At 44.3% G+C, this 23,369-nt stretch overlaps 3 protein-coding genes across 3 annotated transcripts; all 3 read right to left on the reverse strand.

Moving 5' to 3' along the window:
- Nucleotides 1–3,117: 3,117 nt before the first annotated feature.
- Nucleotides 3,118–7,411, reverse strand: MS3_00002706 (uncharacterized protein). Its single transcript, XM_051210317.1, has one exon. It carries the CDS (start codon nucleotides 3,732–3,734, stop codon nucleotides 3,132–3,134), a length of 603 nt encoding a protein of 200 aa, XP_051070305.1. The 5' UTR covers nucleotides 3,735–7,411; the 3' UTR covers nucleotides 3,118–3,131.
- A 1,932-nt stretch (nucleotides 7,412–9,343) lies between these two features.
- MS3_00002707 (uncharacterized protein) lies at nucleotides 9,344–13,616 on the reverse strand. The gene has a single exon (XM_051210318.1). It carries the CDS (start codon nucleotides 12,034–12,036, stop codon nucleotides 11,434–11,436), a length of 603 nt encoding a protein of 200 aa, XP_051070306.1. The 5' UTR covers nucleotides 12,037–13,616; the 3' UTR covers nucleotides 9,344–11,433.
- Nucleotides 13,617–19,721: 6,105 nt separating this feature from the next.
- On the reverse strand, nucleotides 19,722–21,920 carry MS3_00002708 (uncharacterized protein). Its single transcript, XM_051210319.1, has one exon. The coding sequence runs from the start codon at nucleotides 20,336–20,338 to the stop codon at nucleotides 19,736–19,738; it is 603 nt and encodes a 200-aa protein (XP_051070307.1). The 5' UTR covers nucleotides 20,339–21,920; the 3' UTR covers nucleotides 19,722–19,735.
- Between the last annotated feature and the right edge of the window lie 1,449 nt (nucleotides 21,921–23,369).

Raw genomic sequence — 23,369 nt, forward strand, 5'->3', positions numbered from 1 at the left:
TACAACTGCTAGTCAACATCCATCTCTTCCCAGCATAAGTTGTTTGTTCATTTGCATTTCTATGTAAATTGATTTTCTGTCCGTTATTCTTTTTCTACAGTAACATTTTAGTAGTACTGTGATGATGAGAAGTAATTAAATTATTATACAAACTCGGAATCTCAGAAATTACGCGAATTTGACCCAAGAGAATTAGGTGAGCACAAACGAACGTGTCATATTTGAAGTTTGAAATCAGTCATTCATCAAGTACTAATGAATCACTAATTCATACAAACACCATGTCGGTCACGACTTAAATGAGAACCCGAATTTCCGCAATCAATTCTACTTCTCCTTATGTTCATCCTGTGTATCTCCGACTGTGTATTGGATGTAGATTCTGTATGATCCAGAGTATACTAATTAGTATTAGAATTAAAAACTGAAATTGGAATGAACTCACCTGGGTCCGGGAATTATATATATTCAACACGTCGCTTGTGTGCTGAAATCACTGGTAACTAGGTTTTGAACCATAGACTTTCTAAGATTATCCTACCCCACAAAATAGTGTAGGGTCCGTATGTCGCAATATCATGACCAATTTGACATTCCAGACTTGTATTATCTTCTCATATCTCACACTTCAAATATTACATGTGAGTATTTAGGGATACATACTGACTTATAATTTGAGGCATTTCATCATGTGACTTTGACCTGCATAAAATGTGATACATATTCATTTGCATTTCAAGCTGGAATGCACAAAGTCATTGTTTCAGATACCAGATAAAAATGTATTGACATGTGTAGTTAACACATGTGATTCATCTAGGCTTCATTTACCTGCAAAACATTCTAATGGAAAATTTGCACCTCCTTCATACTTATTAAGATAATCTTGGAGTCGGTTTGAGTTTTCTGCCTATGTAAACTTCATATCTGGATAAATTAGTTCTCTAACTGCTCCGGGAAAACCTGCTGTTTACTCTGCATTCATCATACCACTGTATAGGGACTCTAATAGACATACACTGGTCGTGAGAATATCCAGCATCTGATACAATAACATCCTAAATGTGACTAGAATTCGACTCATTCGGAACATATTTGTCCCACTCATTAGTGATATCACTATAGATGAACCCATTATGAGGACAAGCAACATCTTATGCGACTCCATAAGGATCGTAATCAGAATTTAACTCATTTCGAACATGATTCTCACAGTTAACTGAGATTTCACTAGAGAAAAATGAATAATTATGGCAAACCACATCTGATAAAATAACATAATAATTTTGGTCTGGATTTGATGCACTCGGTTCATCTTCCACACATTTGCAAATAATTTCATTAGAAATACATAAATTATGAGGACAATGTAATCTGGTAAAACGGTATCACGAATCAGATCAGAGTATGATTCACTTGAAACATTCAACTTAATAGGGTTGGGATTACAAAGTTTAGGGTTAGTTGCAGTAAAATAAACAGTAGTATTACAGACTGACTCAATGTATCAAATGTTATCACATTTAAAAGTATGAAATACACTTGAATTTTATTGGTGAAATTCATCACAGAACAAACATCTTCTAAGCTTGTGTTTCAATTCACATCCTCAGCTCAGGAATTTTGGGCAAATGCTTGACAAACTGAGTGGACTCGATCCATGGTGGCTACTCAAGAAAGGAACTTCTGCGTAACATTTATTACATACCAGTTGTTATTTAGTTTTCGTTCAATAAACTTAGCATAATAAGCACATTTGGGTCAACTGATACACTAACACTTGCAACAATGAAGAAAACAAGCCAGACTGAACACTGGACAAAATGACATCCTTTATGAGAAAATGAGTAGTAAACAGAAAATTCGAGTTCAATATACCTCTTTTTCGTTTAAGCAAGTTTAAGCTGGGCTTATGACTAGAGTTTTGTACCCGAAGTATTTGAGGTCAGAAAATAAGATGTGATGAATTTCTGATATACTCATTCCCAGGTTTTGGTTATGTCCTTAAAGTTACTTCAAGAGATGATTAGGTATTTCGTTTTATTTTCGTAGTCGGAATATTAACCTCGTAGTTTTATAACAACCTAGTGCAAAGTTACTACTTTACAAGTTTATTATTAACCCACGATCTGACTCCAGTTTGGAAGAATCAATGAATATGTCACAAACATAAATCTTTCACTTAATTTCCCACACTAAATCTAGGTTAACTCTGTTTGGGTGATAGTGGTAATACAACCGTGAACTTGTATTGGACAGACGGAATTTATCTCAGATGGACGCCAAAATTACAAACAGGAAAGCGAAGTGAAGAAAGTGAACGTGCTGATCCGCCTACGATACTCAACGCAGGAGTTAAGATAGTTCAAAAACAGATAATACGTAGTATGAAAAAATGACGGGGGTCAGATAAAACAGTGAGTGACAGATTAACACAAAAAAGTCGTATATGTGTGAAAATACAAGGATATGAATATAAGACGTGTGTTGAAGGTCATAGTAGTTCAGCGTTGTCTGTATTATCAACTTTAGTTCAAAAGATAAGGTGATTCATATAAAGTCACAGCAGTATTAGATATTATAGTTTCTTTGAGGATTGTGTCAGATTCAGAGACGAATGTATCTTATTGTTTCATTGATTGAATAACGCAGTTAAAGTAGATTTAGAATTACAAAAAGATAAAATCTGAGTAATCGCGATAAAATGTGAGTAAGAAGCATACAAATTATAAAAATTCATGGTAAATAATCGAATTTTACACTAGTGAGCAGAAGTTTCATTCAAAAAATAACTCGGCAAAAATGACCGGGAACATCAAATTCATCATCTCACTCATAACTCATCAGATAAAAGAAATGGACACAGATCACGCCATCAGTGAGAGACCTAGATTGATAGGGAGTATATTTCCAGGGCGAACACCAAACCAGAACACCAAGTATCATCTTGGTCAGTGAAAGCACTCGTGGAGGAAATGTGTAGCGTGGCGTCGAGTTGAGATTAACTATGAACACCGCTACCAAGAAACACGTGCCAAATAGATGAGAAGGCGTAAGAAGCTCGTTCCAAATGACTCCATAAAATCCCCGAGAAGCCAAATATCAGAAGGCGGTTAATGGACCAAGTCGAGTTATATTTGCTGGCGATCTCGTGGCATCGAAAGGATACCGAGATCGTGCCAGGATACAACCTTGGTTACAGAAGGTAACCGAATTCGCGCGAAGTTACAATCGAAGTGTAAGTATAATAATGGAAGCACAAAATAGCTGTCATTAGCACAGTCAAACAAAAGCACATTAAAACAAACACTGGTACAGTTGGTTATAATAATAATTGTTTTTATTAAAACAGTCGTGTTCTCGTGATAAATGTGAGTCACTACAGGAGCCCCCGCTAGAAAGGGTTTACACTTTCGATAAATAGCGGTTTGAATCGTGGGACTGATCGGCTGACGAGCGATTGTAGGACGGAAGAATTGGCGAACAGGAAAGCGATCGTTGATCGTCGAGTTGCCAACGAAGGTCGTTTTCGGAGAACGGTACCAGGAGCGATGTGTTGTATTTATTGCTTGAGTTGGCATGCTACACCAGAGTGGTTTGTATCCAGAATCTGAAGATTGCGTTCGTAGGGGTGCGCACCAGAAACGCTGCAGACGTAGGACGAAACCACGTTGAGCCAAAAGACCAGAAGTGACCGTAACGACCAAGTTCGAGACTAAGCGTATGCCAAGCATTCGAAACCAATATATCGACTGAGTACGTTGACAAGAGCGTGGGTGATCAGGCCAGCTTTCGCCAAAGTTGACTGAAGTCGACGGAACCAAACGGAGATGGTCGAAGGCGTGGGCTCAGGAAACAAAAAGAAAATCGAAAAAGAGAAGAGTGTAGCATGCGTGTAGTATAGGAATAATCCTACACCGTATCGGTTGTTGACTGTGCGACTATTCGCGGAAGCGTACGGGCAACCGTACTCGGCGACCGGAACGCGAGACGGCAGTCTCGTTCGTATCGCGTGAGCCTGCAATCTCATCCGAGGTCAGAGGCGGCGTGTTCTGCTGATCTGGACGTGAGACTATCGTCTCGTCCGTAGACGGTGCAGATGACGCGTGCTGTTGACCGGGACGTGAGAATGAGGTCTCAGATGTATCTAGCGTGGGACCTGAAGAAGATTTAAGGATCCCGCTAGGTTTAATAGGTCTAGCATTGAATCTCAGGTTACCAGATAGGGCACTGTCATCGACGTGTGCTGGTTTGAGACGATCAACGCTGACGATCTCGACGCGTCCATATCGATCAACCTTGAAGGTCTTTTCGTGACGAGCGATCACGTGAGAAGGGCCTTCGTAAGGTTGTTGTCAAGGTTTGAGTACCGAATCTACTCGTACAAAAACATGTGAACAGGTAGATAACTCTCGAGGGAGAGCGACCTGTCGATGTTGTATTCGAGTTGACACCGGAGACAGCGTTCACATAAATGCAGACAGTCGACGGACGTTGTCTGATTTACCGAAATTAGGTCTGCTCCGTGGTGTGAAGAATTCTCCGGGCAGACGCAATGTCGTGCCGTATACCATTTCAGCGGCGGAACATTGTATATCTGCCTTCAAGCTCGTTCGAATACCTAAGAGGACGAGCGATAAGGTTTCGTACCAGTTGTCGTTCTCATGTGCTCGTAGAGCACTTTTAAGTTGGCAATGAAACCGTTCAACTTAACCATTTGATACTGGGAGGTAGACGTTAATGCGTATGCGAATGCATTCCGTACCAAGCAGCCGGGTCAGCGAGGAGAATAAATAATAGGGGAAAATTTCTCGAATAAAGCGTGGAATTCATCGTCACGCGAATAAAAAAGTAACAAGGATTCGGTACACATACATGTGAGTCTATTATATTAATACTATTCTTATCGTTATCCGTCATGTCGCGTATATTATATATTAAAAATATGAAAATATACGACAGACGTGGATAGATAAATCATAGACTCACCGAATTGGCTTCTTTGGAAGATTTGACCAGAAGTTGAGGCGTGTTCCAAGATACGGGTCACAAATTGTAGCGTGGCGTCGAGTTGAGATTAACTATGAACACCGCTACCAAGAAACACGTGCCAAATAGATCAGAAGGCGTAAGAAGCTCGTTCCAAATGACTCCATAAAATCCCCGAGAAGCCAAATATCAGAAGGCAGTTAATGGACCAAGTCGAGTTATATTTGCTGGCGATCTCGTGGCATCGAAAGGATACCGAGATCGTGCCAGGATACAACCTTGGTTACAGAAGGTAACCGAATTCGCGCGAAGCTACAATCGAAGTGTAAGTATAATAATGGAAGCACAAAATAGCTGTCATTAGCACAGTCAAACAAAAGCACATTAAAACAAACACTGGTACAGTTGGTTATAATAATAATTGTTTTTATTAAACCAGTCGTGTTCTCGTGATAAATGTGAGTCACTACAGGAGCCCCCGCTAGAAAGGGTTTACACTTTCGATAAATAGCGGTTTGAATCGTGGGACTGATCGGCTGACGAGCGATTGTAGGACGGAAGAATTGGCGAACAGGAAAGCGATCGTTGATCGTCGAGTTGCCAACGAAGGTCGTTTTCGGAGAACGGTACCAGGAGCGATGTGTTGTATTTATTGCTTGAGTTGGCATGCTACACCAGAGTGGTTTGTATCCAGAATCTGAAGATTGCGTTCGTAGGGGTGCGCACCAGAAACGCTGCAGACGTAGGACGAAACCACGTTGAGCCAAAAGACCAGAAGCGACCGTAACGACCAAGTTCGAGACAAGCGTATGCCAAGCATTCGAAACCAATATATCGACTGAGTACGTTGACAAGAGCGTGGGTGATCAGGCCAGCTTTCGCCAAAGTTGACTGAAGTCGACGGAACCAAACGGAGATGGTCGAAGGCGTGGGCTCAGGAAACAAAAAGAAAATCGAAAAAGAGAAGAGTGTAGCATGCGTGTAGTATAGGAATAATCCTACACCGTATCGGTTGTTGACTGTGCGACTATTCGCGGAAGCGTACGGGCAACCGTACTCGGCGACCGGAACGTGAGACGGCAGTCTCGTTCGTATCGCGTGAGCCTGCAATCTCATCCGAGGTCAGAGGCGGCGTGTTCTGCTGATCTGGACGTGAGACTATCGTCTCGTCCGTAGACGGTGCAGATGACGCGTGCTGTTGACCGGGACGTGAGAATGAGGTCTCAGATGTATCTAGCGTGGGACCTGAAGAAGATTTAAGGATCCCGCTAGGTTTAATAGGTCTAGCATTGAATCTCAGGTTACCAGATAGGGCACTGTCATCGACGTGTGCTGGTTTGAGACGATCAACGCTGACGATCTCGACGCGTCCATATCGATCAACCTTGAAGGTCTTTTCGTGACGAGCGATCACGTGAAAAGGGCCTTCGTAAGGTTGTTGTCAAGGTTTGCGTACCGAATCTACTCGTACAAAAACATGTGAACAGGTAGATAACTCTCGAGGGAGAGCGACCTGTCGATGTTGTATTCGAGTTGACACCGGAGACAGCGTTCACATAAATGCAGACAGTCGACGGACGTTGTCTGATTTACCGAAATTAGGTCTGCTCCGTGGTGTGAAGAATTCTCCGGGCAGACGCAATGTCGTGCCGTATACCATTTCAGCGGCGGAACATTGTATATCTGCCTTCAAGCTCGTTCGAATACCTAAGAGGACGAGCGATAAGGTTTCGTACCAGTTGTCGTTCTCATGTGCTCGTAGAGCACTTTTAAGTTGGCAATGAAACCGTTCAACTTAACCATTTGATACTGGGAGGTAGACGTTAATGCGTATGCGAATGCATTCCGTACCAAGCAGCCGGGTCAGCGAGGAGAATAAATAATAGGGGAAAATTTCTCGAATAAAGCGTGGAATTCATCGTCACGCGAATAAAAAGTAACAAGGATTCGGTACACATACATGTGAGTCTATTATATTAATACTATTCTTATCGTTATCCGTCATGTCGCGTATATTATATATTAAAAAATATGAAAATATACGACAGACGTGGATAGATAAATCATAGACTCACCGAATTGGCTTCTTTGGAAGATTTGACCAGAAGTTGAGGCGTGTTCCAAGATACGGGTCACAAATTGTAGCGTGGCGTCGAGTTGAGATTAACTATGAACACCGCTACCAAGAAACACGTGCCAAATAGATCAGAAGGCGTAAGAAGCTCGTTCCAAATGACTCCATAAAATCCCCGAGAAGCCAAATATCAGAAGGCAGTTAATGGACCAAGTCGAGTTATATTTGCTGGCGATCTCGTGGCATCGAAAGGATACCGAGATCGTGCCAGGATACAACCTTGGTTACAGAAGGTAACCGAATTCGCGCGAAGTTACAATCGAAGTGTAAGTATAATAATGGAAGCACAAAATAGCTGTCATTAGCACAGTCAAACAAAAGCACATTAAAACAAACACTGGTACAGTTGGTTATAATAATAATTGTTTTTATTAAACCAGTCGTGTTCTCGTGATAAATGTGAGTCACTACAGGAGCCCCCGCTAGAAAGGGTTTACACTTTCGATAAATAGCGGTTTGAATCGTGGGACTGATCGGCTGACGAGCGATTGTAGGACGGAAGAATTGGCGAACAGGAAAGCGATCGTTGATCGTCGAGTTGCCAACGAAGGTCGTTTTCGGAGAACGGTACCAGGAGCGATGTGTTGTATTTATTGCTTGAGTTGGCATGCTACACCAGAGTGGTTTGTATCCAGAATCTGAAGATTGCGTTCGTAGGGGTGCGCACCAGAAACGCTGCAGACGTAGGACGAAACCACGTTGAGCCAAAAGACCAGAAGCGACCGTAACGACCAAGTTCGAGACCAAGCGTATGCCAAGCATTCGAAACCAATATATCGACTGAGTACGTTGACAAGAGCGTGGGTGATCAGGCCAGCTTTCGCCAAAGTTGACTGAAGTCGACGGAACCAAACGGAGATGGTCGAAGGCGTGGGCTCAGGAAACAAAAAGAAAATCGAAAAAGAGAAGAGTGTAGCATGCGTGTAGTATAGGAATAATCCTACACCGTATCGGTTGTTGACTGTGCGACTATTCGCGGAAGCGTACGGGCAACCGTACTCGGCGACCGGAACGCGAGACGGCAGTCTCGTTCGTATCGCGTGAGCCTGCAATCTCATCCGAGGTCAGAGGCGGCGTGTTCTGCTGATCTGGACGTGAGACTATCGTCTCGTCCGTAGACGGTGCAGATGACGCGTGCTGTTGACCGGGACGTGAGAATGAGGTCTCAGATGTATCTAGCGTGGGACCTGAAGAAGATTTAAGGATCCCGCTAGGTTTAATAGGTCTAGCATTGAATCTCAGGTTACCAGATAGGGCACTGTCATCGACGTGTGCTGGTTTGAGACGATCAACGCTGACGATCTCGACGCGTCCATATCGATCAACCTTGAAGGTCTTTTCGTGACGAGCGATCACGTGAAAAGGGCCTTCGTAAGGTTGTTGTCAAGGTTTGCGTACCGAATCTACTCGTACAAAAACATGTGAACAGGTAGATAACTCTCGAGGGAGAGCGACCTGTCGATGTTGTATTCGAGTTGACACCGGAGACAGCGTTCACATAAATGCAGACAGTCGACGGACGTTGTCTGATTTACCGAAATTAGGTCTGCTCCGTGGTGTGAAGAATTCTCCGGGCAGACGCAATGTCGTGCCGTATACCATTTCAGCGGCGGAACATTGTATATCTGCCTTCAAGCTCGTTCGAATACCTAAGAGGACGAGCGATAAGGTTTCGTACCAGTTGTCGTTCTCATGTGCTCGTAGAGCACTTTTAAGTTGGCAATGAAACCGTTCAACTTAACCATTTGATACTGGGAGGTAGACGTTAATGCGTATGCGAATGCATTCCGTACCAAGCAGCCGGGTCAGCGAGGAGAATAAATAATAGGGGAAAATTTCTCGAATAAAGCGTGGAATTCATCGTCACGCGAATAAAAAGTAACAAGGATTCGGTACACATACATGTGAGTCTATTATATTAATACTATTCTTATCGTTATCCGTCATGTCGCGTATATTATATATTAAAAATATGAAAATATACGACAGACGTGGATAGATAAATCATAGACTCACCGAATTGGCTTCTTTGGAAGATTTGACCAGAAGTTGAGGCGTGTTCCAAGATACGGGTCACAAATTGTAGCGTGGCGTCGAGTTGAGATTAACTATGAACACCGCTACCAAGAAACACGTGCCAAATAGATCAGAAGGCGTAAGAAGCTCGTTCCAAATGACTCCATAAAATCCCCGAGAAGCCAAATATCAGAAGGCAGTTAATGGACCAAGTCGAGTTATATTTGCTGGCGATCTCGTGGCATCGAAAGGATACCGAGATCGTGCCAGGATACAACCTTGGTTACAGAAGGTAACCGAATTCGCGCGAAGTTACAATCGAAGTGTAAGTATAATAATGGAAGCACAAAATAGCTGTCATTAGCACAGTCAAACAAAAGCACATTAAAACAAACACTGGTACAGTTGGTTATAATAATAATTGTTTTTATTAAACCAGTCGTGTTCTCGTGATAAATGTGAGTCACTACAGGAGCCCCCGCTAGAAAGGGTTTACACTTTCGATAAATAGCGGTTTGAATCGTGGGACTGATCGGCTGACGAGCGATTGTAGGACGGAAGAATTGGCGAACAGGAAAGCGATCGTTGATCGTCGAGTTGCCAACGAAGGTCGTTTTCGGAGAACGGTACCAGGAGCGATGTGTTGTATTTATTGCTTGAGTTGGCATGCTACACCAGAGTGGTTTGTATCCAGAATCTGAAGATTGCGTTCGTAGGGGTGCGCACCAGAAACGCTGCAGACGTAGGACGAAACCACGTTGAGCCAAAAGACCAGAAGTGACCGTAACGACCAAGTTCGAGACTAAGCGTATGCCAAGCATTCGAAACCAATATATCGACTGAGTACGTTGACAAGAGCGTGGGTGATCAGGCCAGCTTTCGCCAAAGTTGACTGAAGTCGACGGAACCAAACGGAGATGGTCGAAGGCGTGGGCTCAGGAAACAAAAAGAAAATCGAAAAAGAGAAGAGTGTAGCATGCGTGTAGTATAGGAATAATCCTACACCGTATCGGTTGTTGACTGTGCGACTATTCGCGGAAGCGTACGGGCAACCGTACTCGGCGACCGGAACGCGAGACGGCAGTCTCGTTCGTATCGCGTGAGCCTGCAATCTCATCCGAGGTCAGAGGCGGCGTGTTCTGCTGATCTGGACGTGAGACTATCGTCTCGTCCGTAGACGGTGCAGATGACGCGTGCTGTTGACCGGGACGTGAGAATGAGGTCTCAGATGTATCTAGCGTGGGACCTGAAGAAGATTTAAGGATCCCGCTAGGTTTAATAGGTCTAGCATTGAATCTCAGGTTACCAGATAGGGCACTGTCATCGACGTGTGCTGGTTTGAGACGATCAACGCTGACGATCTCGACGCGTCCATATCGATCAACCTTGAAGGTCTTTTCGTGACGAGCGATCACGTGAGAAGGGCCTTCGTAAGGTTGTTGTCAAGGTTTGCGTACCGAATCTACTCGTACAAAAACATGTGAACAGGTAGATAACTCTCGAGGGAGAGCGACCTGTCGATGTTGTATTCGAGTTGACACCGGAGACAGCGTTCACATAAATGCAGACAGTCGACGGACGTTGTCTGATTTACCGAAATTAGGTCTGCTCCGTGGTGTGAAGAATTCTCCGGGCAGACGCAATGTCGTGCCGTATACCATTTCAGCGGCGGAACATTGTATATCTGCCTTCAAGCTCGTTCGAATACCTAAGAGGACGAGCGATAAGGTTTCGTACCAGTTGTCGTTCTCATGTGCTCGTAGAGCACTTTTAAGTTGGCAATGAAACCGTTCAACTTAACCATTTGATACTGGGAGGTAGACGTTAATGCGTATGCGAATGCATTCCGTACCAAGCAGCCGGGTCAGCGAGGAGAATAAATAATAGGGGAAAATTTCTCGAATAAAGCGTGGAATTCATCGTCACGCGAATAAAAAAGTAACAAGGATTCGGTACACATACATGTGAGTCTATTATATTAATACTATTCTTATCGTTATCCGTCATGTCGCGTATATTATATATTAAAAATATGAAAATATACGACAGACGTGGATAGATAAATCATAGACTCACCGAATTGGCTTCTTTGGAAGATTTGACCAGAAGTTGAGGCGTGTTCCAAGATACGGGTCACAAATTGTAGCGTGGCGTCGAGTTGAGATTAACTATGAACACCGCTACCAAGAAACACGTGCCAAATAGATGAGAAGGCGTAAGAAGCTCGTTCCAAATGACTCCATAAAATCCCCGAGAAGCCAAATATCAGAAGGCAGTTAATGGACCAAGTCGAGTTATATTTGCTGGCGATCTCGTGGCATCGAAAGGATACCGAGATCGTGCCAGGATACAACCTTGGTTACAGAAGGTAACCGAATTCGCGCGAAGTTACAATCGAAGTGTAAGTATAATAATGGAAGCACAAAATAGCTGTCATTAGCACAGTCAAACAAAAGCACATTAAAACAAACACTGGTACAGTTGGTTATAATAATAATTGTTTTTATTAAAACAGTCGTGTTCTCGTGATAAATGTGAGTCACTACAGGAGCCCCCGCTAGAAAGGGTTTACACTTTCGATAAATAGCGGTTTGAATCGTGGGACTGATCGGCTGACGAGCGATTGTAGGACGGAAGAATTGGCGAACAGGAAAGCGATCGTTGATCGTCGAGTTGCCAACGAAGGTCGTTTTCGGAGAACGGTACCAGGAGCGATGTGTTGTATTTATTGCTTGAGTTGGCATGCTACACCAGAGTGGTTTGTATCCAGAATCTGAAGATTGCGTTCGTAGGGGTGCGCACCAGAAACGCTGCAGACGTAGGACGAAACCACGTTGAGCCAAAAGACCAGAAGTGACCGTAACGACCAAGTTCGAGACTAAGCGTATGCCAAGCATTCGAAACCAATATATCGACTGAGTACGTTGACAAGAGCGTGGGTGATCAGGCCAGCTTTCGCCAAAGTTGACTGAAGTCGACGGAACCAAACGGAGATGGTCGAAGGCGTGGGCTCAGGAAACAAAAAGAAAATCGAAAAAGAGAAGAGTGTAGCATGCGTGTAGTATAGGAATAATCCTACACCGTATCGGTTGTTGACTGTGCGACTATTCGCGGAAGCGTACGGGCAACCGTACTCGGCGACCGGAACGCGAGACGGCAGTCTCGTTCGTATCGCGTGAGCCTGCAATCTCATCCGAGGTCAGAGGCGGCGTGTTCTGCTGATCTGGACGTGAGACTATCGTCTCGTCCGTAGACGGTGCAGATGACGCGTGCTGTTGACCGGGACGTGAGAATGAGGTCTCAGATGTATCTAGCGTGGGACCTGAAGAAGATTTAAGGATCCCGCTAGGTTTAATAGGTCTAGCATTGAATCTCAGGTTACCAGATAGGGCACTGTCATCGACGTGTGCTGGTTTGAGACGATCAACGCTGACGATCTCGACGCGTCCATATCGATCAACCTTGAAGGTCTTTTCGTGACGAGCGATCACGTGAGAAGGGCCTTCGTAAGGTTGTTGTCAAGGTTTGAGTACCGAATCTACTCGTACAAAAACATGTGAACAGGTAGATAACTCTCGAGGGAGAGCGACCTGTCGATGTTGTATTCGAGTTGACACCGGAGACAGCGTTCACATAAATGCAGACAGTCGACGGACGTTGTCTGATTTACCGAAATTAGGTCTGCTCCGTGGTGTGAAGAATTCTCCGGGCAGACGCAATGTCGTGCCGTATACCATTTCAGCGGCGGAACATTGTATATCTGCCTTCAAGCTCGTTCGAATACCTAAGAGGACGAGCGATAAGGTTTCGTACCAGTTGTCGTTCTCATGTGCTCGTAGAGCACTTTTAAGTTGGCAATGAAACCGTTCAACTTAACCATTTGATACTGGGAGGTAGACGTTAATGCGTATGCGAATGCATTCCGTACCAAGCAGCCGGGTCAGCGAGGAGAATAAATAATAGGGGAAAATTTCTCGAATAAAGCGTGGAATTCATCGTCACGCGAATAAAAAGTAACAAGGATTCGGTACACATACATGTGAGTCTATTATATTAATACTATTCTTATCGTTATCCGTCATGTCGCGTATATTATATATTAAAAAATATGAAAATATACGACAGACGTGGATAGATAAATCATAGACTCACCGAATTGGCTTCTTTGGAAGATTTGACCAGAAGTTGAGGCGTGTTCCAAGATACGGGTCACAAATTGTAGCGTGGCGTCGAGTTGAGATTAACTATGAACACCGCTACCAAGAAACACGTGCCAAATAGATCAGAAGGCGTAAGAAGCTCGTTCCAAATGACTCCATAAAATCCCCGAGAAGCCAAATATCAGAAGGCAGTTAATGGACCAAGTCGAGTTATATTTGCTGGCGATCTCGTGGCATCGAAAGGATACCGAGATCGTGCCAGGATACAACCTTGGTTACAGAAGGTAACCGAATTCGCGCGAAGCTACAATCGAAGTGTAAGTATAATAATGGAAGCACAAAATAGCTGTCATTAGCACAGTCAAACAAAAGCACATTAAAACAAACACTGGTACAGTTGGTTATAATAATAATTGTTTTTATTAAACCAGTCGTGTTCTCGTGATAAATGTGAGTCACTACAGGAGCCCCCGCTAGAAAGGGTTTACACTTTCGATAAATAGCGGTTTGAATCGTGGGACTGATCGGCTGACGAGCGATTGTAGGACGGAAGAATTGGCGAACAGGAAAGCGATCGTTGATCGTCGAGTTGCCAACGAAGGTCGTTTTCGGAGAACGGTACCAGGAGCGATGTGTTGTATTTATTGCTTGAGTTGGCATGCTACACCAGAGTGGTTTGTATCCAGAATCTGAAGATTGCGTTCGTAGGGGTGCGCACCAGAAACGCTGCAGACGTAGGACGAAACCACGTTGAGCCAAAAGACCAGAAGCGACCGTAACGACCAAGTTCGAGACTAAGCGTATGCCAAGCATTCGAAACCAATATATCGACTGAGTACGTTGACAAGAGCGTGGGTGATCAGGCCAGCTTTCGCCAAAGTTGACTGAAGTCGACGGAACCAAACGGAGATGGTCGAAGGCGTGGGCTCAGGAAACAAAAAGAAAATCGAAAAAGAGAAGAGTGTAGCATGCGTGTAGTATAGGAATAATCCTACACCGTATCGGTTGTTGACTGTGCGACTATTCGCGGAAGCGTACGGGCAACCGTACTCGGCGACCGGAACGTGAGACGGCAGTCTCGTTCGTATCGCGTGAGCCTGCAATCTCATCCGAGGTCAGAGGCGGCGTGTTCTGCTGATCTGGACGTGAGACTATCGTCTCGTCCGTAGACGGTGCAGATGACGCGTGCTGTTGACCGGGACGTGAGAATGAGGTCTCAGATGTATCTAGCGTGGGACCTGAAGAAGATTTAAGGATCCCGCTAGGTTTAATAGGTCTAGCATTGAATCTCAGGTTACCAGATAGGGCACTGTCATCGACGTGTGCTGGTTTGAGACGATCAACGCTGACGATCTCGACGCGTCCATATCGATCAACCTTGAAGGTCTTTTCGTGACGAGCGATCACGTGAGAAGGGCCTTCGTAAGGTTGTTGTCAAGGTTTGCGTACCGAATCTACTCGTACAAAAACATGTGAACAGGTAGATAACTCTCGAGGGAGAGCGACCTGTCGATGTTGTATTCGAGTTGACACCGGAGACAGCGTTCACATAAATGCAGACAGTCGACGGACGTTGTCTGATTTACCGAAATTAGGTCTGCTCCGTGGTGTGAAGAATTCTCCGGGCAGACGCAATGTCGTGCCGTATACCATTTCAGCGGCGGAACATTGTATATCTGCCTTCAAGCTCGTTCGAATACCTAAGAGGACGAGCGATAAGGTTTCGTACCAGTTGTCGTTCTCATGTGCTCGTAGAGCACTTTTAAGTTGGCAATGAAACCGTTCAACTTAACCATTTGATACTGGGAGGTAGACGTTAATGCGTATGCGAATGCATTCCGTACCAAGCAGCCGGGTCAGCGAGGAGAATAAATAATAGGGGAAAATTTCTCGAATAAAGCGTGGAATTCATCGTCACGCGAATAAAAAGTAACAAGGATTCGGTACACATACATGTGAGTCTATTATATTAATACTATTCTTATCGTTATCCGTCATGTCGCGTATATTATATATTAAAAAATATGAAAATATACGACAGACGTGGATAGATAAATCATAGACTCACCGAATTGGCTTCTTTGGAAGATTTGACCAGAAGTTGAGGCGTGTTCCAAGATACGGGTCACAAATTGTAGCGTGGCGTCGAGTTGAGATTAACTATGAACACCGCTACCAAGAAACACGTGCCAAATAGATCAGAAGGCGTAAGAAGCTCGTTCCAAATGACTCCATAAAATCCCCGAGAAGCCAAATATCAGAAGGCAGTTAATGGACCAAGTCGAGTTATATTTGCTGGCGATCTCGTGGCATCGAAAGGATACCGAGATCGTGCCAGGATACAACCTTGGTTACAGAAGGTAACCGAATTCGCGCGAAGTTACAATCGAAGTGTAAGTATAATAATGGAAGCACAAAATAGCTGTCATTAGCACAGTCAAACAAAAGCACATTAAAACAAACACTGGTACAGTTGGTTATAATAATAATTGTTTTTATTAAACCAGTCGTGTTCTCGTGATAAATGTGAGTCACTACAGGAGCCCCCGCTAGAAAGGGTTTACACTTTCGATAAATAGCGGTTTGAATCGTGGGACTGATCGGCTGACGAGCGATTGTAGGACGGAAGAATTGGCGAACAGGAAAGCGATCGTTGATCGTCGAGTTGCCAACGAAGGTCGTTTTCGGAGAACGGTACCAGGAGCGATGTGTTGTATTTATTGCTTGAGTTGGCATGCTACACCAGAGTGGTTTGTATCCAGAATCTGAAGATTGCGTTCGTAGGGGTGCGCACCAGAAACGCTGCAGACGTAGGACGAAACCACGTTGAGCCAAAAGACCAGAAGCGACCGTAACGACCAAGTTCGAGACCAAGCGTATGCCAAGCATTCGAAACCAATATATCGACTGAGTACGTTGACAAGAGCGTGGGTGATCAGGCCAGCTTTCGCCAAAGTTGACTGAAGTCGACGGAACCAAACGGAGATGGTCGAAGGCGTGGGCTCAGGAAACAAAAAGAAAATCGAAAAAGAGAAGAGTGTAGCATGCGTGTAGTATAGGAATAATCCTACACCGTATCGGTTGTTGACTGTGCGACTATTCGCGGAAGCGTACGGGCAACCGTACTCGGCGACCGGAACGCGAGACGGCAGTCTCGTTCGTATCGCGTGAGCCTGCAATCTCATCCGAGGTCAGAGGCGGCGTGTTCTGCTGATCTGGACGTGAGACTATCGTCTCGTCCGTAGACGGTGCAGATGACGCGTGCTGTTGACCGGGACGTGAGAATGAGGTCTCAGATGTATCTAGCGTGGGACCTGAAGAAGATTTAAGGATCCCGCTAGGTTTAATAGGTCTAGCATTGAATCTCAGGTTACCAGATAGGGCACTGTCATCGACGTGTGCTGGTTTGAGACGATCAACGCTGACGATCTCGACGCGTCCATATCGATCAACCTTGAAGGTCTTTTCGTGACGAGCGATCACGTGAAAAGGGCCTTCGTAAGGTTGTTGTCAAGGTTTGCGTACCGAATCTACTCGTACAAAAACATGTGAACAGGTAGATAACTCTCGAGGGAGAGCGACCTGTCGATGTTGTATTCGAGTTGACACCGGAGACAGCGTTCACATAAATGCAGACAGTCGACGGACGTTGTCTGATTTACCGAAATTAGGTCTGCTCCGTGGTGTGAAGAATTCTCCGGGCAGACGCAATGTCGTGCCGTATACCATTTCAGCGGCGGAACATTGTATATCTGCCTTCAAGCTCGTTCGAATACCTAAGAGGACGAGCGATAAGGTTTCGTACCAGTTGTCGTTCTCGTGTGCTCGTAGAGCACTTTTAAGTTGGCAATGAAACCGTTCAACTTAACCATTTGATACTGGGAGGTAGACGTTAATGCGTATGCGAATGCATTCCGTACCAAGCAGCCGGGTCAGCGAGGAGAATAAATAATAGGGGAAAATTTCTCGAATAAAGCGTGGAATTCATCGTCACGCGAATAAAAAGTAACAAGGATTCGGTACACATACATGTGAGTCTATTATATTAATACTATTCTTATCGTTATCCGTCATGTCGCGTATATTATATATTAAAAATATGAAAATATACGACAGACGTGGATAGATAAATCATAGACTCACCGAATTGGCTTCTTTGGAAGATTTGACCAGAAGTTGAGGCGTGTTCCAAGATACGGGTCACAAATTGTAGCGTGGCGTCGAGTTGAGATTAACTATGAACACCGCTACCAAGAAACACGTGCCAAATAGATGAGAAGGCGTAAGAAGCTCGTTCCAAATGACTCCATAAAATCCCCGAGAAGCCAAATATCAGAAGGCAATTAATGGACCAAGTCGAGTTATATTTGCTGGCGATCTCGTGGCATCGAAAGGATACCGAGATCGTGCCAGGATACAACCTTGGTTACAGAAGGTAACCGAATTCGCGCGAAGTTACAATCGAAGTGTAAGTATAATAATGGAAGCACAAAATAGCTGTCATTAGCACAGTCAAACAAAAGCACATTAAAACAAACACTGGTACAGTTGGTTATAATAATAATTGTTTTTATTAAACCAGTCGTGTTCTCGTGATAAATGTGAGTCACTACAGGAGCCCCCGCTAGAAAGGGTTTACACTTTCGATAAATAGCGGTTTGAATCGTGGGACTGATCGGCTGACGAGCGATTGTAGGACGGAAGAATTGGCGAACAGGAAAGCGATCGTTGATCGTCGAGTTGCCAACGAAGGTCGTTTTCGGAGAACGGTACCAGGAGCGATGTGTTGTATTTATTGCTTGAGTTGGCATGCTACACCAGAGTGGTTTGTATCCAGAATCTGAAGATTGCGTTCGTAGGGGTGCGCACCAGAAACGCTGCAGACGTAGGACGAAACCACGTTGAGCCAAAAGACCAGAAGCGACCGTAACGACCAAGTTCGAGACCAAGCGTATGCCAAGCATTCGAAACCAATATATCGACTGAGTACGTTGACAAGAGCGTGGGTGATCAGGCCAGCTTTCGCCAAAGTTGACTGAAGTCGACGGAACCAAACGGAGATGGTCGAAGGCGTGGGCTCAGGAAACAAAAAGAAAATCGAAAAAGAGAAGAGTGTAGCATGCGTGTAGTATAGGAATAATCCTACACCGTATCGGTTGTTGACTGTGCGACTATTCGCGGAAGCGTACGGGCAACCGTACTCGGCGACCGGAACGCGAGACGGCAGTCTCGTTCGTATCGCGTGAGCCTGCAATCTCATCCGAGGTCAGAGGCGGCGTGTTCTGCTGATCTGGACGTGAGACTATCGTCTCGTCCGTAGACGGTGCAGATGACGCGTGCTGTTGACCGGGACGTGAGAATGAGGTCTCAGATGTATCTAGCGTGGGACCTGAAGAAGATTTAAGGATCCCGCTAGGTTTAATAGGTCTAGCATTGAATCTCAGGTTACCAGATAGGGCACTGTCATCGACGTGTGCTGGTTTGAGACGATCAACGCTGACGATCTCGACGCGTCCATATCGATCAACCTTGAAGGTCTTTTCGTGACGAGCGATCACGTGAGAAGGGCCTTCGTAAGGTTGTTGTCAAGGTTTGCGTACCGAATCTACTCGTACAAAAACATGTGAACAGGTAGATAACTCTCGAGGGAGAGCGACCTGTCGATGTTGTATTCGAGTTGACACCGGAGACAGCGTTCACATAAATGCAGACAGTCGACGGACGTTGTCTGATTTACCGAAATTAGGTCTGCTCCGTGGTGTGAAGAATTCTCCGGGCAGACGCAATGTCGTGCCGTATACCATTTCAGCGGCGGAACATTGTATATCTGCCTTGAAGCTCGTTCGAATACCTAAGAGGACAAGCGATAAGGTTTCGTACCAGTTGTCGTTCTCGTGTGCTCGTAGAGCACTTTTAAGTTGGCAATGAAACCGTTCAACTTAACCATTTGATACTGGGAGGTAGACGTTAATGCGTATGCGAATGCATTCCGTACCAAGCAGCCGGGTCAGCGAGGAGAATAAATAATAGGGGAAAATTTCTCGAATAAAGCGTGGAATTCATCGTCACGCGAATAAAAAGTAACAAGGATTCGGTACACATACATGTGAGTCTATTATATTAATACTATTCTTATCGTTATCCGTCATGTCGCGTATATTATATATTAAAAATATGAAAATATACGACAGACGTGGATAGATAAATCATAGACTCACCGAATTGGCTTCTTTGGAAGATTTGACCAGAAGTTGAGGCGTGTTCCAAGATACGGGTCACAAATTGTAGCGTGGCGTCGAGTTGAGATTAACTATGAACACCGCTACCAAGAAACACGTGCCAAATAGATCAGAAGGCGTAAGAAGCTCGTTCCAAATGACTCCATAAAATCCCCGAGAAGTCAAATATCAGAAGGCAGTTAATGGACCAAGTCGAGTTATATTTGCTGGCGATCTCGTGGCATCGAAAGGATACCGAGATCGTGCCAGGATACAACCTTGGTTACAGAAGGTAACCGAATTCGCGCGAAGTTACAATCGAAGTGTAAGTATAATAATGGAAGCACAAAATAGCTGTCATTAGCACAGTCAAACAAAAGCACATTAAAACAAACACTGGTACAGTTGGTTATAATAATAATTGTTTTTATTAAAACAGTCGTGTTCTCGTGATAAATGTGAGTCACTACAGGAGCCCCCGCTAGAAAGGGTTTACACTTTCGATAAATAGCGGTTTGAATCGTGGGACTGATCGGCTGACGAGCGATTGTAGGACTGAAGAATTGGCGAACAGGAAAGCGATCGTTGATCGTCGAGTTGCCAACGAAGGTCGTTTTCGGAGAACGGTACCAGGAGCGATGTGTTGTATTTATTGCTTGAGTTGGCATGCTACACCAGAGTGGTTTGTATCCAGAATCTGAAGATTGCGTTCGTAGGGGTGCGCACCAGAAACGCTGCAGACGTAGGACGAAACCACGTTGAGCCAAAAGACCAGAAGTGACCGTAACGACCAAGTTCGAGACTAAGCGTATGCCAAGCATTCGAAACCAATATATCGACTGAGTACGTTGACAAGAGCGTGGGTGATCAGGCCAGCTTTCGCCAAAGTTGACTGAAGTCGACGGAACCAAACGGAGATGGTCGAAGGCGTGGGCTCAGGAAACAAAAAGAAAATCGAAAAAGAGAAGAGTGTAGCATGCGTGTAGTATAGGAATAATCCTACACCGTATCGGTTGTTGACTGTGCGACTATTCGCGGAAGCGTACGGGCAACCGTACTCGGCGACCGGAACGCGAGACGGCAGTCTCGTTCGTATCGCGTGAGCCTGCAATCTCATCCGAGGTCAGAGGCGGCGTGTTCTGCTGATCTGGACGTGAGACTATCGTCTCGTCCGTAGACGGTGCAGATGACGCGTGCTGTTGACCGGGACGTGAGAATGAGGTCTCAGATGTATCTAGCGTGGGACCTGAAGAAGATTTAAGGATCCCGCTAGGTTTAATAGGTCTAGCATTGAATCTCAGGTTACCAGATAGGGCACTGTCATCGACGTGTGCTGGTTTGAGACGATCAACGCTGACGATCTCGACGCGTCCATATCGATCAACCTTGAAGGTCTTTTCGTGACGAGCGATCACGTGAGAAGGGCCTTCGTAAGGTTGTTGTCAAGGTTTGAGTACCGAATCTACTCGTACAAAAACATGTGAACAGGTAGATAACTCTCGAGGGAGAGCGACCTGTCGATGTTGTATTCGAGTTGACACCGGAGACAGCGTTCACATAAATGCAGACAGTCGACGGACGTTGTCTGATTTACCGAAATTAGGTCTGCTCCGTGGTGTGAAGAATTCTCCGGGCAGACGCAATGTCGTGCCGTATACCATTTCAGCGGCGGAACATTGTATATCTGCCTTCAAGCTCGTTCGAATACCTAAGAGGACGAGCGATAAGGTTTCGTACCAGTTGTCGTTCTCATGTGCTCGTAGAGCACTTTTAAGTTGGCAATGAAACCGTTCAACTTAACCATTTGATACTGGGAGGTAGACGTTAATGCGTATGCGAATGCATTCCGTACCAAGCAGCCGGGTCAGCGAGGAGAATAAATAATAGGGGAAAATTTCTCGAATAAAGCGTGGAATTCATCGTCACGCGAATAAAAAGTAACAAGGATTCGGTACACATACATGTGAGTCTATTATATTAATACTATTCTTATCGTTATCCGTCATGTCGCGTATATTATATATTAAAAAATATGAAAATATACGACAGACGTGGATAGATAAATCATAGACTCACCGAATTGGCTTCTTTGGAAGATTTGACCAGAAGTTGAGGCGTGTTCCAAGATACGGGTCACAAATTGTAGCGTGGCGTCGAGTTGAGATTAACTATGAACACCGCTACCAAGAAACACGTGCCAAATAGATGAGAAGGCGTAAGAAGCTCGTTCCAAATGACTCCATAAAATCCCCGAGAAGCCAAATATCAGAAGGCAGTTAATGGACCAAGTCGAGTTATATTTGCTGGCGATCTCGTGGCATCGAAAGGATACCGAGATCGTGCCAGGATACAACCTTGGTTACAGAAGGTAACCGAATTCGCGCGAAGCTACAATCGAAGTGTAAGTATAATAATGGAAGCACAAAATAGCTGTCATTAGCACAGTCAAACAAAAGCACATTAAAACAAACACTGGTACAGTTGGTTATAATAATAATTGTTTTTATTAAAACAGTCGTGTTCTCGTGATAAATGTGAGTCACTAAAAATATATGATTACAATATAGTACAACTTCATACTATATAGACTTACTAACTTTCTATACGACTACAAAATGTCTTTGAGAATTGAAAGTGAAATTCGTCAGAGTTTTGTTCTCTGAGATAAGTTATCTGGTCTTAGTGTTTTCACTGTTTTTTTAACAACACCATCTGCTCAAACTTTAAATAGAAGTGAAGTGTTCGAATTTACCTACATATGACTCACAGCCCTATGAAGAGCGTCTCCACCCACTAAACCTTTATTCATTAGAGTACAGGCATCTTAGAGGTGATCTTCCAATGGCTTGTAGCATCCTTAACACTTCCGGACATCCCCTCAAACACTTACTTAAATTTAGCCTCATCACAAACCTAAGGGGTAACACTCAGAAACTGGAGACACAGCACAACCGAACGAACTGTAGACATAACTTGCACTCCTTAAGAGAGGTCAAATGCTGAAATTCGCTGCCGGCTGAGTCAGTCCAAGCGACTTCCCAGGAGTCCTTCAAGAGGAAACTTGACATATTCTTAAGGACTAATGGTGGTATCTTACTATGATTTACCAATTTCTTTTTCCTCTATTATCGTCAATATGCCTAGGTTCCAGCCCAGAGGAATTGGTGATCCACTGCTACTAGACACGGAAGCCCGTTAAGCGAAAGCTTCTTCTATTCCGTTCACAACCATTTGAACCATTTGAGCTGTGACTTGACCTAGACGGCGAATTTCATTCTTAAGGTCGTTAGACATGCACAAGGTGGCATCTGAATTTGCAGTCTCAAATGGTATACTTACGTAAATAGCTTGACGGTCTATAGGAATTCTTAAGGTGGTCGACGGAAACCCATCTCTTTTATCATGTACACTTTTACCATCTCCCGTACCAAAAGTATTACTATGTCGTGCTCAATCAATCCAATGTGATTTTAACTTGTTATATCACAGGGTTGCAATGAATCATGAATTTCTGTATGATGTGTTGAAGCCGTGAGTCTCTTTTATCAAATTTCCGAATTTTCAGCGTTCTTGCTGTTGACCCTTATCTTCGCTCATTATGGGGTATATATTCACGAATTCGAACTAACGAAATTACTCAGGTAAAGAAATTTTGTTTGAAACCGATTACACAGATTTCATGTATCCCGAAAGTCTGCCGATCCCTACTTAGAGTTTTATAGCTGTTTAGACTTTTTCTGAAATATTACTCGGTAGACTTCTCAGGTAGCGTGCACTGCACGATACATGCTTAAACGATAAAAAATCTTAGTATTATTTGCTCGTTTTCGCTTTAACATTTACTCAAGACGT

This window comes from Schistosoma haematobium, chromosome ZW (assembly GCF_000699445.3).
Source record: "Schistosoma haematobium chromosome ZW, whole genome shotgun sequence".
Lineage (NCBI taxonomy): Eukaryota > Metazoa > Platyhelminthes > Trematoda > Strigeidida > Schistosomatidae > Schistosoma > Schistosoma haematobium.

What these genes read in the sequence shown, in the direction of transcription:
- MS3_00002707 (XM_051210318.1), bottom strand. Translation starts at nt 12,036, where the DNA reads ATGCTTGGCATACGCTTAGTCTCGAACTTGGTCGTTACGGTCACTTCT.
- MS3_00002708 (XM_051210319.1), bottom strand. Translation starts at nt 20,338, where the DNA reads ATGCTTGGCATACGCTTAGTCTCGAACTTGGTCGTTACGGTCACTTCT.
- MS3_00002706 (XM_051210317.1), bottom strand. Translation starts at nt 3,734, where the DNA reads ATGCTTGGCATACGCTTAGTCTCGAACTTGGTCGTTACGGTCACTTCT.